The 16,101-nt window shown below is 38.2% G+C and overlaps 1 protein-coding gene and 1 pseudogene across 1 annotated transcript; one reads left to right on the top strand and one right to left on the bottom strand.

Moving 5' to 3' along the window:
• The first annotated feature begins 2,069 nt into the window (after window positions 1-2,069).
• On the top strand, window positions 2,070-5,773 carry LOC115998446 (methionine gamma-lyase). The gene is made up of 2 exons (XM_031238026.1): window positions 2,070-2,918; window positions 4,746-5,773. Exons 1-2 carry the CDS (start codon window positions 2,138-2,140, stop codon window positions 5,330-5,332), a joined length of 1,368 nt encoding a protein of 455 aa, XP_031093886.1. The 5' UTR covers window positions 2,070-2,137; the 3' UTR covers window positions 5,333-5,773.
• An 8,176-nt stretch (window positions 5,774-13,949) lies between these two features.
• On the bottom strand, window positions 13,950-15,762 carry LOC115999488 (annotated as a pseudogene).
• Window positions 15,763-16,101: the final 339 nt, after the last annotated feature.

Below are 16,101 nucleotides of genomic sequence, written 5' to 3'. Positions count from 1 at the left end.
ATATTATCATGAGAGGAATTTAATTACGTACATTAACATAATATAGTAATATTTTTTTTGAATACTATAATATACATCATATAGTAATATATATATATATATATATATATATATATATATATATATATATATATATATATTAAAAATACGAAAGATTAAAATATTTTGAACCATAGTTGAATTGCATGGTATAATAACTATAATTTTGTTTAATAATTATTACTTTCCGTGTGACTATTTTGTTAATATATGTACATAAATAAGGAATCTATACACGAATAGAATTGAATAAAATATTTCATTAATTTTCGTATATAATAAGGAATGGAATCATATTTTGAGTATTTCGTCAATTTTAGCCATAAATAAGGAATGATAATGAAGGCTAGAATTTCTGATAAGGAATTATTATATAATATTACGTACATTAACATAATATATTAATATTTTTTTGAATACTTTAATATATATATCATATAGTAATATATATATATATATATATATATATATATATATATATATATATATATATATATAATAGTTTGTTTTTATGTTAGTTCTAGTATCTATAGTCTTCTTCATTTTAAATTGATAGATCTCAATATTAGACACCATTTTTAAAATATGTAAATTTAAATTAATTTAATAACATTATATTTAAATGTGAAACATTTATCCAATAACATTATATTTTTTTAAACTCCGCAAATATAAGTTAATTCAATTAGTTTGTTTTTATGTTAGTTTTTCGTCAATTGTGTTATTAATGCAAATCAGTTTGTTTTGGACTTGTAATATTTAAATAATTTCTATTATTTTATATTTACAAATTTGTATAATTTATTGTATTAATTTTATAATATTTGTTTACACTATTTGTACTATACAATTTTTAAGTATAAATATTAGTATACTTTGGGGGCAACCCCAACCAAATTGGTTAAATCATTGATTTGGTAATTATAAGGTTATAAGTTCGACTCCCAACGTGAGCGGTCTATTGATCTTCTTGGTTTGAACTGAGCAACTACAGACAAGTTAGGCTTGTTTACATCCTTATGCATGGTCCTTTGCTAGATATGATCACAGAGAAGGGTATACACAGTGCACATATTCAGATAGTGGATGCAAGTTTCTCTCGGTTACTCAAGAAATATTAGTATAATTTTAATATCAATGGCATTTTTATTTAGAAAATGTTATTAACCTATACAAAATCACTTTCTAATGGCAATATTTTACATGACATTATTATAGATCTAAAAAAACCCAGTGGGGTAGCTCAAGTGGCAAATGAGCTCTCTTTGTGGGGAGGAATTTCGGGAGAACCCGGGTTGAATTTCCATAAGTGACGATTCCCCCTGGGCCAGCTCCTGTGCCTCTCGGAGCGAACGTGGGTGTACCTCGGACCGATAAACGGATGGAGAGAAAGACCCTACAAATTTACCAAAAAAAAAATTATAGATCTAAAAAGGAAAATTATTTATTTTTATTAACTATTCCTAAATATTGTACACCGGTCAATTACAATTTAGGGAATAATTACAATTTATTTAGAGAATCTCAGAATATAGCGCGAATCTTTTACTTAATTATAAATCCATGTCCATATGGTAACTGTATCATAAAATTCTATCTTTATGGTTAACTGTATCATAAAATTCTATCTTGATGTAACCATAAAGAGTTACAATATATTTTTCATATATCAATGGCATTATTAAAAAAAAAATATTATGTGAATTAAATAAATGGTTTATCATATATGATGTGTTATAACTGGCGAAGTGGGTAAGTGCTAATTGGGTTAGGTAATCCGTAATACAAATACAAAAAGATAAGGCTTAACGTGGTTGGACTGGCTGCTATGTTTGGATAACAATTTGTCAAATTGTATCTTACAACCTACCAAAAAATACTCCTATTCCACAAAAACTGGAAAACCGACCCGATTCATTTTGTATGTGGACGCCACGTCACTCAATTTATTGCAATTGTATTTATGTTATAATATAATTCTGTTCCGTTACGATTGCTTTGTGGCAGCGGGGTACTATATATACACACTCTCAATCTCATCATCTCCGACAAAACCGATCTCGATCTCTAATTTCTTGCTGTTTTCTGTGCAACAATAATGGCGGAGACCATCCATCAAAACGTCAACAACGTTTCCAACAAAAGAAGGCCGGGTTCCGAGGAATGGGAGCGCGACGAAATGTTGAAGGCCAAGAAGGGCGGCAAGCCGGGCGTGCAGATGTGGGATGACCCGGCGGCGGCGTTGGCCAGCGCCCGCCACGAGTTCGGCGAGCACGGCGGCGTGAATATGTCCATCGAGGCCTCCGCCACGTTCACGGTGATGGAGCCGGAGTCGCTGCGGCGGATGTTCGCCGGGGAGTTGGGACCCGACCATGATTACTTCATCTACAGCCGTCACTTCAATCCGACCGTCCTCAACGTTAGCCGCCTCATGGCCGCCATGGAAGGCACGGAGGCGGCCTACTGCACCGCCTCCGGCATGTCGGCGATCTCGTCCGTGTTGTTCCAGCTCCTCAGCTCCGGCGATCACGTGGTGGCGGCGCGTACCCTCTACGGCGGCACCCACGCCCTGCTCACCCATTTCCTCCCCCGCGTCTGCAATATCACCACCACCTTCGTCGACATCAGGGACCTCGCCGCCGTGAAAGACGCCATCGTTGAGGGAAAAACCAAGGTCCTCTACTTCGAAAGCGTCGCCAATCCAACCCTCACCGTCGCTAACATCCCCGAGCTCTCCCGGATAGCCCACGACAAGGGAGCCACGGTCGTCGTCGACAACACCTTCTCTCCGATGGTCCTGTCGCCGGCCAAATTGGGCGCCGATGTCGTCGTTCACAGCGTCTCCAAGTTCATTAGTGGTGGGGCCGACATCATCGCAGGTACATCATTAAACTCGTGTCTTCCTTCCATGCTTTTCATTCGTACCCACGTGTCCTTTCGCTACTCTTTCGTCCTTTTTCTTTGGTTCAATTAACGAGATTGACTGAAGTATTTTAATTTAACATTAATATATAAAATTTATATATTAACAAATTATTAAATATAAAAATTAAATAAGTAAAGAATAAATGACAGTCAAGAAAAATAACGATTTATGTTATTTCTTTAAAAAAAAAAAAAAAAGAGGTGACAATCATTATTATATAGCCAAGCCTGAAGTTGGGATAAAAGTGTAAATTACATGTGATCTGTCACATGAAGTCCAAATGCCTTCACATGAATACTGCAACGCATTTCGTCGCTAGTACTACATAAGTTGCAACATGTGGCACCCAAAGTAGGGACCTTGTACTCCGGTACATATGTTTTGTTTTGGTATACAGATGGAGACTGCCCACCTAGGGATGACAATGGATGGGTATCTTCACATGGGCTGTAGTGAAACAGGTTGAAATTGTTTCACAAATTAACCCTTATCTGATTACATTTAAGTTTTAACCCAAACTTATGAGCCCTTATGTCCCATGCCATAGAGAACTTGTGAGAAAAGATAAATTATGAGATATACTTTAATGATACATCAATTTGAGTGCTTGTTTATTTTCTAAAATCTTACTCATTACAGGGTTTGAACTCGAATATATTTATTGGTCACCATAGTCACACTCAAATTTTTATCACTGAGTTATGTCCCAGGCTTACCTAATCACATTTATGTGTATGGATTGTGTGTCTCCGCTGTGTAGCTTGGTTTGATAAGGTAGTGGTAGTCAGAGGTAATGTTTAGTCAAATTTGGAACATGCTAGAGTAGTAACATCAGATTCTACTAGTGATATATGGTATTTTTCTATTTTAAAGATTTGTATTTTAATCTGGAAAATCTCACCACTTTAACTTTAAATTTTTGTTATAAAAGATTAATTACGAAATGTGTTTCACGGTTATTTGTGAGGTATAGGTTGAGAAAGGGTGAAAGGGGTGGAAAAGTAATGAGATATGGTTACATTTGGTGCAAAGGATGCAGACTTGTCGTTAACGTGTTGGGGCCTACTAGTCCTGTGGAATATACTATATTGTTATATATAAAGCAATGCTTTATTAACTTTTTATTATTTGGGGGAACTGTAGCAGAGCAGACATACTCCCTAGTCCCTACTATTTTGTGCTTTTCGATTTTAAACACGTGTCTATCCTTATCACGGATTCATGCTCCACTATTTTAGTATGGAATATTTTATGATCTTGGTATGATTCGGAGTATATATTTTTTTGAGATCCCACACACTCACTTTATTTTATCCTCGATTTACATTTGGACACAATAAAATATCGAAATCAATTAGACAATTATGATAAGGTTTCATTGAGACCTAGTGATCTAAAGGTTGAGTACGTATAAATGTAATAATGACCCAGCAAATATTCGTGTTTAAATTCTCATGTGAGAGAGTCTCAGTCTTAGTACAGAAAATAAAGACTCATATTCTTGTCTCATTGAGATACATCTTACAATTTATTTTTTCTCATAATCTTCATGGTAGGGGTGATGAATCTTTAAGTTTAGGGTTTAAACCTATGATAAAGTTTGATTTTCAATTTCTTGCCCTTTTTTTTAAAATCATCTATCATGTGTAGCTTTGTCTATATTATTCTACTTTTCATTCCCAATTATAATAATATTATTTTTTACTTTTAAAAATCATTTTATTTTTTGTTTAAATTATCTAAAAAGTTGCAAAAAAATTGTATGTAATTTGTGTTTTAGGAGCGGTGTGTGGACCAGCAAGCGTTGTGAACGCAATGATGGACCTGTGTGACGGGCCGCTAATGCTATTGGGTCCAACGATGAACGCGAAGGTGGCGTTTGAGCTTTCAGAGCGGATTCCCCATCTGGGGCTGAGAATGAAGGAGCACTGCAACCGGGCAATGCAGTTCGCCACGAGGCTGAAGAAGGTGGGAATAAGAGTGATCTACCCGGGGCTGGAAGAGCACCCGGATCACGCCCTCTTCAAGTCCATGGCCAACAAGGGCTACGGCTATGGCGGCCTCATAGGCGTCGACATGGAGACCGAGGAGCGGGCCAACCGCCTCATGAACCTGCTGCAAAACCACACCCAGTTCGGGTTCATCGCGGTCAGCTTGGGCTACTACGAGACCCTCATGTCCTGCTCGGGTAGCAGCACCAGCAGCGAGATGAACACCGAGGCGAAGGAGCTGGCCGGGATCTCCCCCGGGCTGATCAGAATGTCCGTGGGGTACACCGGGACCTTGGAGCAGAAATGGGGGCAGCTGGAGATGGCACTCTCAAGAATGCAGCAGGATTCTTCTGCTGGTTTGTTCCAGAAGAGCTGAGCCGTTACGTTGATCCAATGTTTGTTATTACTTTCTACCTACCTACTGCGTTTCCTTTATTAATCCTTAAGAACTTTTGTGGTACGTACTGGTTGGTTGGTTGGTTGGTTAGGTTTGATGGATGGTCCAATGAGGGAGAACGAATTGAACAATCATATATATCCCTCCCTTTAAGAATATATATTGTGTATGCAACGCAAGCCAAGTCAATAAACTCTGCATGCTCTGCTGACTGCTGCTTAGCTTTAATTTGAGTTGTATGTATGTATGGCATCATGCAGTGTGTTGATAAGATAGAGTTAAGCTGTAGGATGTCAAATGTGTATGGCTAAGTGTTACGTTGTTGTTGCCTTGTTGGATCAGCTATGGACAATGTGTTGATTGTTGAACCATATTTTATTCATGATAATGTCAAGCTTCTGTTTGATTTGTTTGGTGAAATGAATGTGCTCATTGCATCAACCTAACTCATCCAAGTATTATTTATAGATTAATATTAATAGCGTTTGACCTTAACTGACAAATGATTTTGAAGAGATAAATTAAATTAAGTTGCTCATAATTGACCGACTCATCAATCTAAAATGGTCAAAAGCTCCAATAATTAATAAGGAAAATACTTGGTGGACTCCCATTTTATACTCCTAATTTGTACTCTCTCCACAGTACACTTTTATGTGGATCCACTCATCCACATAATGAAAATAACCAATCCCTGTTTGTCACGGGAGTAAAAGTAAGGGAATAGAATTTAGGAGTATGCATAGTAGTACTCAGAATCAATTTAATTTAAGGGAATAGAATTTAGGAGTATGCATAGTAGTACTCAGAATCAATTTAATTTAATAGACAAGCATAGTAGTACTCAGAATCAATTTAATTTAATAGTACATTTGTACATTATGTACAAGTAATATAATAGTAGTATTAATTAAATATTGTGTTGGGTTTTGTACCAACGGAGTGCTAGGAATAGGCACTTGTTTGTTTAGGTAATTATCCTCTAATAAACAAATTAAAAGGAACACGAGAGGTTTTTAAGCCCAACAATGAAAAAATTAATGAATATTTTTGGACTGAGTTGAACGACAAATTAAAATTTCACTATTCTTGTTGAAATGTTACATGTCACCTAAGGTGCGGAGCAATTATTAGCACATAGGGCTTGTAAGGAGTTATTTAATTAATAGAATTTTCACATCTTTTTGAGAAAGACAGAATCCCCGCAAAGGTGTGGAAGGAGAAGAAAGAAAAGAGGGGATCTAAAATTACATGACCTCTTTGCTTGTTATCTTGAGGGCCTTTAAGTAGAGTCTTGCTGGTGTTTTTAGCATGCGCATTTCAAAGAGGAATCTAGGCTAGCATGATGAGTCTTAGGAGTCCGAACTAACCAATTTTTATTGTGTGGATCATCGCCTAAAAGGATGTCATCTTTTTAATTAATAAGAAATAGCGTCATTAACGATGAGAAAATTTTGTGACATGCATTACAATTTTTTTAATATAAATGCAAAGAACCGACCTTTACTATTCACACGACCTGCATTTCCGACTTCATTACTTCTTCCTCAAATCCACTGCTGCAACAAAGACAACCTTCATTTCTAACTCAATTACTGCACCCAAAAAAGCTTCTTAAGGTAACAATCTCACCATTCTACACACATCCATTGCGATTAGGAACTCAAACAACATGCATAAAGTACATTTTCTACATATAGGGTTTAGACTAGTTCTTAGAAATTATTCAAACAAAAATCTAAACATAAGATACATGTTGGCATGTTGCGATTATGTATTCAAATAACATAAATAAACTAAAGGTCTGAAACTAAGCAAAAGAGATAGCGTACGTCATGTTTTTATTATGTGTGTGTATAAATTACATTATTTGTGTGCATAAGGATCACTATTTGATGATATACAAACTGATCGAAAATACATTATTTATATGAATAAAGTACAATATTTTTATGCATAATGTACATTATTTGACTATGTGTTTTATTATTTAAACATGCAAATTTTAGCCTCTGATGGGGAGGGATCCAAGGCTCGGGATCCAATACTCGGGGGAAAGATGGATGGGTGAGGATAAGCCAGGGCACTCATTGAGAGAGATGACGAGCTTGAGGAAATCGAGTATAGCCGGGAGTTAGCTTGTAATGAGTCAGTTGGCCTATGGTCGACCGACTCTCAGGGAAGAACGTAACGAGTGGAAGAGGTTGCATGAAGAAGAATACGAGGTCAAGAAAGTCGATGGAGAAAGGTCGGTCATGCCAACCTGTGAGCTATTGTTGAATGAGGAGGCTGGGGCAGAAAGGCGGAGGGAAGAATGCGGTGCTTGGAAGGCGGATTAAGAAGTTTAATTTCCTAAAGGCAATAGAGATCAAGCGCGAATTTCATGCATGAGTGATACACATGATTTGATATCTTTATTTGCCCCACGATTCAGGAGCTTTGTTGCTTATTTCCTTTACCTTGATACATTTAAGGCTCGTTTGTGTGTTACATTTGATCAATCTTAGTTTGTTCACAAATGAGGAGCAAAGGAAGGATTTTAAGGCAACTCAGACTAGTTTTCGAGCCATAAGGAATCTACCCCGGGACGGAAAGGAGCAACGAAGCACGAAAGGAGTCAAAAGAGGACCAGGGGGCCGCATCACAGCCAGCCTCACGGCCGTGATCCCCACCGCGGACAGCAGCCGGGTCACGGCCACCATCACAGCTGATGGTGGCCGTGGCCAGCTGCTGTCCAGTATTTATTTCGCATTTTTCCTGTATTTTGGGTATTCCGAGCCCTAGTTTAGTTTAGCGCAAATTTTCCCTTCTTTAGAGTTTTCCATAGCATAGAATAGAGCAGATTTACATCATTGAATTCGGTTTCGAGCTTGGAATCATTGTTTGGATTGGAATTGCTCTCAAGAATTGTTAGTAAAGTTTTCCTTTTTATTCTTTAATTTTGCAGCTATGATTTCAATCTTTAATTCTTGCTTTGCTGTGTTTACTTCAATCATGCGTGAGTAATTCGCCTATGGGTTTGGATTAGGGGTCCATTGTTAATCTTGATGTTCAATTTGTGATTATTGCATAAGGGGATTGAATCTTTTACCTAGGGTTTATGTTGATTTGGGGATTTGCTTTCTACTTGTTATTGATTGATGGCCACAATTAATTGCTAGTATAGGAGAGAGATTCATTACAACGAAAGTTGGATGGAGACCTCGAGCCTTACCAATTTCAACCTAATTTTCCTACTATGAGAATAGGGGTAATTTTGGGGGCTTACAATGCTTAGGTGCTTAAGGTTATGATTGATGCATCACGATAGTGGGGCAATTGTAGCCTAATTCTGTTTATTGATTACGAAAGTAGCTGAATTGAATTCTTATGTGCATTGCCCGTAAATCCCTAGGTTAATTATTCTTTCCCTAATTCTGAGATTGTTAGAACATCAAGATTACAATTTCCCTAATCTGACTCATTCCCTTATCATACAGTTAATTCATTAGCATACTTATTTCTTTTATTTTTCATCATTCAGTTATTAGTTGCTTGGATTCTAGTTGATTCACATACTCTAGTGCCTAGTACTCTTAATTCATACAATTACGTGCCACACCCATATTTTCACTCATCATTATACTTCATCAATGAGATAAGGAAGGCGGATCAGGAAACTTTAGAAAACTAGATCAAATGTAATAAGGAAAGAAATCACAAGTATTTATGGTAGTTTAGGGTTGCCATGTAAAGATTAATCACCTCTTTGTATAAATAGGGTATTGGACCTTGAAAAAGGTTGAGCAATTCATAATACAAGAACAACCGTAACGCTGCTTCAATTTCATCACAATACTTAAACAAATTTCTGGTAGTGTTGGCCTGCCGTTAGACCCTTCCGTGGTTGATAAAACCAACCGCCTCATTTATGTTGTGCATTCAGTTCATTATTTATTGAATATCTTATTTCTTTGTAGAACATAATCGGATATATTCGCCACACCCCACACCCTCTACTTAAAAATATGTTATTCACTAAAAATATTTATATTTTGAACGTGTTATGTTACTAACATGCTAGTTGAAAAAAAATGTCTACAAATGATGACATTGACCTTACCCTAAAAGAAGTCAAGAAAACATATATAAGGAGGAAAAGATCCAGAAGAATAGTGCAAACTGAGGATGAATGCACATCAGGTCGTGCTAGGGAACAACACAAAAGGAAGCAAAATGAATTGAAGAAGAAATGGACTAAACAGAGGATCACACGCAACATGAAGAAGTTGATGCTCATACTGTACTGTGGATGATGAGACATATGAAGAGAAACTTGAGTCAAGTATTCTGCTTAAAACAAAAATGTCACTAATTGAACTACAACGATTGGTTGTAAATTTGACCAAGACAAAAAATAAGTTGTTAGAGAGCTTGGTAAGTCATTTAATGATTGGTCAGTGCAATGCAAGTTCAGTCCCTATTATTAGAATGTGGAGACACAGCAAAGTGAATGGAAAGAGAGAAGTGATATGTTGTATTGATCAGAATAGAATGAAAGCTTACACTACTTAGGAAGTACAGAATGTATATATACAGAGGAGATGGAGATAGAGAAAAGTAAATGTGCGTATGTACACTAATACCCCTAGCACCTATTCTCCAACACCCCCCGGTAAGCTGGAGCATGCAAGTTTTGTATGCCCAGCTTAGAGTAAATGTGAAAGAGGCTTTTTTTTTTCAGCTTGAACAAGAATGTCTTGACATTTACGAAATGAAAATAGAGACTTTTTCAGCTTCTGCTCTTGGAGATCTAAATGATCAACCAAAGATCATAAGCAATGAACTACCATTTTTTTTCCAGAAAACTCTTCTTTGCCCGCATCATTAGGTTGTTTGGAGTTGCATGATCCATTATTCTCATTAGAATTACTTAACAACATAGATGATGTCTCAGAACTTTCTGCCGAACCAGATTTTGCATTTTTCACAAAACGTTGTTCTTGGAATGTAGAAATGTCCTCTCTGTTCCCCAAACCCATGGCTCCTAAACGTTGAGACGGTTGAGTGGAACTTTCTTGTTGATTCTCATTCCAACAGTTGTAGAAGTCCACAAAATGCATCCTCTAGTGAAGATTTACATCATTCCTAATGACATTTTCATTCTCATAGGCCAACTTTGAAACCACCATACAGAGGTCCATACGAGCTCGGTTTCCAAGTTCTAATGGCACATTCATTTTCCAGAAATAGGGATCTTCACTCTTGGATAGATCATACATCCTCAAATCTTCACCCCAATCCTTGCGAAACTCTGCATATACAGCAATACCAACCTTAATCGCATCTAGACTATCAAGGTCTGCAATACCTACTTCAAATTTTGCTTCAACATTGACAACATCATCATCCTCAAGATACAAACGTGCAATTAGGGCACATTTTGAAAGCCTGAAATTGTCATCAACAACTCTCATTCCAGATTCTACATGATCAACTGCACCAGTACCTACTCTGAATCCTTCCCCTGAAGCTACATCCCATGACCATGCTCCAAGTCGCACTCTAACATCAGTTTTAGTGCCAACCTCAAGCAAATGACGGACTACTGAGACTTGCTTACTAACAATAGCAGCCACATAATTCAAACTTTCTGGACCTACTGCATCTTCTTTCCCAGTAGTAATTCTTCTCCTACGAACAAGCTTATATGCAGTGCATATCACTTCATGTGTATCATCTTTCTTTATTACACTCACTGGAAACTCCTCGCTACGAGAAGCCGCAATATCAACACTATCACATATGCATACACCACAAACATCATCTTCGTGACCTCGAACCTGGCATCTCAACTAAAGCTCGATGAAGTCAATAAACATCATAACCTAATAACAACGAAGATCTATCACGGAACTACTCCATGTACTCCAACGCTTCATCATGGATCTGCTCTACATCATTGATTCCTTGATCTGCTTAGCTTCTTCGATGTCCGTAGTTGCAGCCTCGATCTTAGATCGACACTCTCCAACTCGATTCTTCAAATTCCAGACTCTTCGCTCCCCTTGCGATTTTTCAGGAGCAAAGTCACGAATCAGCTGCTTCTTCTTCCTCGTTCGCCGCTGCGGCGACGATACAGCTACGACGAGCTCTGCGCTCGAGCTTTCCACGGATCTGCTCCACAGAGAAGTGATGAGCACTTTGCTAAAAAACTGAATAGGAATGGTCGGCGATCTCTCAGCGCAAACTGAAAGGGAATTGACGAGCACTACGCTCGATCTCTTCACAGACTTGCTCCATGATGTACGATTAACGAGGACTTTGCTCGAACACCTCGCGGATCTGTTCCACAAGCTGCTACTCGGAATACCTTCCGCTTTGTTACTCCTCTGCGAAGTTTGGATCCACTGCGGATCTGTTGCTGGAGACAATCGCGCAGCTCTGCGATCTTCAGGAGTCGCCTCGCCGGTGTCGGAAGCTGTGGCGGCATAGCTCCCTCACCGGCGAGCTCTGATACCATATTAGAATGTGGAGACACAACAAAGTGAATGGAAAGAGAGAAGTGATATGTTGTATTGATCAGAATAGAATGAAAGCTTACACTGCTTAGGAAGTACAGAATGTATATATACAGAGGAGAAGGAGATAGAGAAAAGTAAATGTGCGTATGTACACTAATACCCCTAGCACCTATTCTCCAACACCTATGACTAAACATATAAGGAGATTGGTAAGTCATTTAATGATTAATATATAAATAAAGTTTAAAGTTTAAGCACAATATGAATATTTATTTTTTTGTTCTTGGATAAAAAGAGTGAGTTAGAAGAGGAGCCCTCACATGCACGGTTGTTCCAAGCCATATAAAAACGCAAAAAGACCCATTAGTTTGTGTGCAAAAATGCTCAACAAGTAATGGTAAGATATTAAAACTTTTCCTAACACTAAAAGTCACTCTTTAACGAGCCTTTCTTTTACTCTATCTATTCCTTCATGTGATTTTGATCTCTTGCTATGCACATGCACTTCTTCACATGTTTTGACTTGAGTTGAATTTTTTCTTTTAGTTGATGATATCTTGAAATAATATAAAACTTTTAGCAAAACCGATATCGAATTCTTTCTTTCGCTTGAGTTGAATTCTTTCTTTTAAAAAGATAAGATTGCTTAAATAAGAGGCAATGAAATTTACTGAACAATTTGCCATTGGAATGTGTTGGTCAATTGGATGATTATTGTATGTCAAGATAGATATGACTAAGAATCTTGAACAAACCTCACTACTGCTTTTAATTATTCTGCAGAAAATAATTTCACTGGTGCTTTGTTCTTTGCTAAGTTTGTTTTGTCAGCTAAATGGTCAATCACATAAATTCCTTATGATTTTAGAGGACCCCTAAAAGCAGTTCTTAGGTTCCTGATAAAAAAAATTTACACAGCATCTAAGAAATGAAATTTAGGGAAAAATTAAAAACTAAAACAAAGCATGTTTTTTTTTTTTCATGTGAATCAATTGTAATGATAAGAGTGTAACCCACCCTCCCTTGAGTTCAGTCCGAGTCTTAGAAAATAGCAATAATCTATTTTGATTGAGACTATTATAAATGTTCTTTAAATTACCTGTTTGTGGTAGCTGCAATATATACCATTACGTTTGCAAGTGTAAATGACTTCATAAGTAATGAGATAGCTCCTACTACAAAGAGATACAACTCCTAAAATCAACACAACAGCTCTTGATTTTATATTATAAGTCTAAATAGCATATATATAATAAGTCTAAAAAAATGCCTTTCAATATATTAAATTGTAACTCAAATACAACAAACTTCAACCTCAAGTTGAAATGCATATGCATGGTATAAGGCCACCGGTGGTCTCAAGAAAGGTGGGTGTATGTTTGAATTTGGATCAAACACCCAACACTACTTCCTTGTGTGTTTGAATTTGGATCGAATACCCAACACTACTTCCTTGTGTGTTTGAATTTGGATTGAATACCCAACACTACTTCCTTGTGTGTTTGAATTTGGATCGAATACCCAACACTACTTCCTCGAGGTTGCACCGTAGAGGTAGTCAAAATTTGAAGAACCATCCTCATATGCAGCTTGCAAGGAAAGAGTTAAGCAATTAGAGCAAAACAACAAGGAGATCTTAGAGCAAAATAAGATGATCATGGAGCAAATTCAAAGGAAGGAATCAAATTTTAATTTGCTTTATTTAGTGCACATCCGGAGTGGTTTCACTCAGTTGATCTTAATTTGCATACAACCGGTAGCAATGAAAGTAGTAGTGTTGGGCTAGATATAACATCAACTTGAATGATGAAACACAACCTCCATTACAATAGCGCAACTCAATCATGACTATGTACTAGTTAATAGAAAATGTATAATTTTTTTGTGATGCTAGAAATATTTTGAATTGTAAAGTAGCCACTTTTTGAATTGTAAAATTAGATAAATTGTAGTATTAATTCTCATAGACTAATTAACACTTACCATATATGTATAAATATGTATGTGTGTGTATACACACACTCTTTATGTATAACCACATACATATTTTGTCATTGTACATACTCCATAGTTGCCAAGAGATTACTTCACTACTATTTATGTATAGTACGGCGGCATGGAAGTGCTTTAACAGTGAGGGGCTTCGCCATTTCACAGGAAAGATTGAGCACCTCAGAGAGATCCACCGGCTTTTCATCGGAACCAACCTAATCAAACTCCTGCAGAAGAGAAGCCACCCAAAAGACGACGGTGGTCAAACCTAGAGTCTTCCCGGGGCAGCTCCGGCGGCCAGACCTGAACGGCGCCAGCCTCAGGTCAGACCCCATAACCGACACCTCCTCCATCGTCGTCTTCATGAACCTATCCGGCATAAATCTTAGTGGGTCAGCCCAGATATCTAGGTCCCTCGTGATGGCCCACATGTTCACCATGGCCATGGTCCCAGCTGGCATGTGGTACCCATCCACGGTTGTATCGGACACGGCTAAACGGGCCCAGATAGAAGTGGACCCGGTGGGTGTAGTCTCAACACTTCCTTCACCACTGTATGCAGGTAAGGAAGCGATGCAATGTCGAATTCTGTCACCGTCCCTAACTTTCCGACGACGCCGTCGAGCTCCTCCTGTAGCTTCGTCTGAATTTCACGGTGAAGCACCAGCCTTGCTAGTATCCACTCTATCAACACTGCCACTATATCAGTCCCTCTAAATATCATTTCCTGTGCCAAAGTTATAGAGAATTGAAGTAAAAATTTTAGCAACAGATGTGTTTAATCCTGGCCTAGGTGGCTAGTCGACCACCTAGCGTATCAGCTTAAATGGTGGTCTAGCCGCTAGGCGACAACTTAAGCACCTACCGCCTAGGCCTCTTAGGCCCAGACTAGACCTTCTAGGCACTGGGCCATCTAGTCGGGCAGATTAAATATTAGGATGGTTAACATATATACGTACCCAAAGAACGAATACCATATCAGAATTTGACAACTTGTGGGGTGCATTAAGAGACAGAAGAACATCAACGAAGTCATGACTTTCCTGGCAGGAAAACTTGCGAGCTCTATGTTCCCATATAATACGAGAAACCAAACCGATTCACTTTGGGCACGAGCGCAGAGCATCTCCGCCGGACTTTCTGTACATCAAAGTTTGCGAGCCAAGGGAGGTGATCGGACAAGTTGAGCTGGGCAAGTATGCCATAGCCTTCTTGTACAAGCTCAATTAGTTCCTACACTTCATCGTACTTTCGCCCGAAAACCAAACACATCATACTGTTCAAAGACGCTAGTTTTAGGATGTCCCTGACCCGAAACTCCCGGCCGTCGAAATTCGCAATTGCGGACACCATTTGGTCGGAGATCTCCCGCCTTGGAGTTTCAGATGCGCGGATTTTCCTCTGGGAGAATAGATGATTATCCGCAATTTTCCTCAGCGTTCTCCAGTACACGCCATAAGGGGCGAACCCCATAGCTCTGTCAAACATCAACCCATAAGCCGACTCTTTCACCGGACGATCTGCAAACGCCGAGCTATTCAGTATCTCTTTGGCAACGTGGGGATTGCACGTGACAATAACTCAAGTTTCCCCAAGGCTAAACGCCATTAGCCGTTTCGCTCCTTTCGCCTCAGCCACTGGGGCTAGTTTCCGGTGAGCAAGTCCGGCCATGAGGCTCATGCTTCCGATGACCGGAGCTCCCCGCGGCCCGGGAATAGTTTTGTGGCCTTTGCCGCATCGGGTTTTGATGTAAAACATTCCCCACGCAGGGCCACCGGGATATGCCCAGTAGAGCAGCGCCATAGCTAGCCAGGCCAAGAACACAAAGAGGAAGATTTGTTGAGAAGATAATAAAAGCATCCATTTTGAAATGATAATTGAAACCCCCAAATTCTCAGTGGTGATTGTTTCCATGCTTGATCTTATGTATGTGGAGTTTGAAGGCGATTATAATGGGTTTATACAGAAGATGAATATGGGGATGGATATATATATATATATATATATATATATATATATATATATATATATATATATTGCTCTAAATATAATGTCATGATGATGAACAAGTAACGTGTGAAATTCAACTAGCATTATATTACACTATAATGGGATACTCATTCGGGACAGAATTGAAGTCTCCTACTTTGTCATTTTGTTTATTTAGTTGGTTTGCAAATTGAAATTGTTGTGTGATGCGAGGAGGAACACACAAGTGCTGGGGGGAATAAAAGGATAGAGTACGAGGATTAG

The sequence above is a fragment of the Ipomoea triloba genome, chromosome 12 (assembly GCF_003576645.1).
Source record: "Ipomoea triloba cultivar NCNSP0323 chromosome 12, ASM357664v1".
Classification (NCBI taxonomy): domain Eukaryota; kingdom Viridiplantae; phylum Streptophyta; class Magnoliopsida; order Solanales; family Convolvulaceae; genus Ipomoea; species Ipomoea triloba.
The sequence above is the reverse complement of the archived record's forward strand: the minus strand, read 5'-3'. Positions and strand labels throughout refer to the sequence as shown.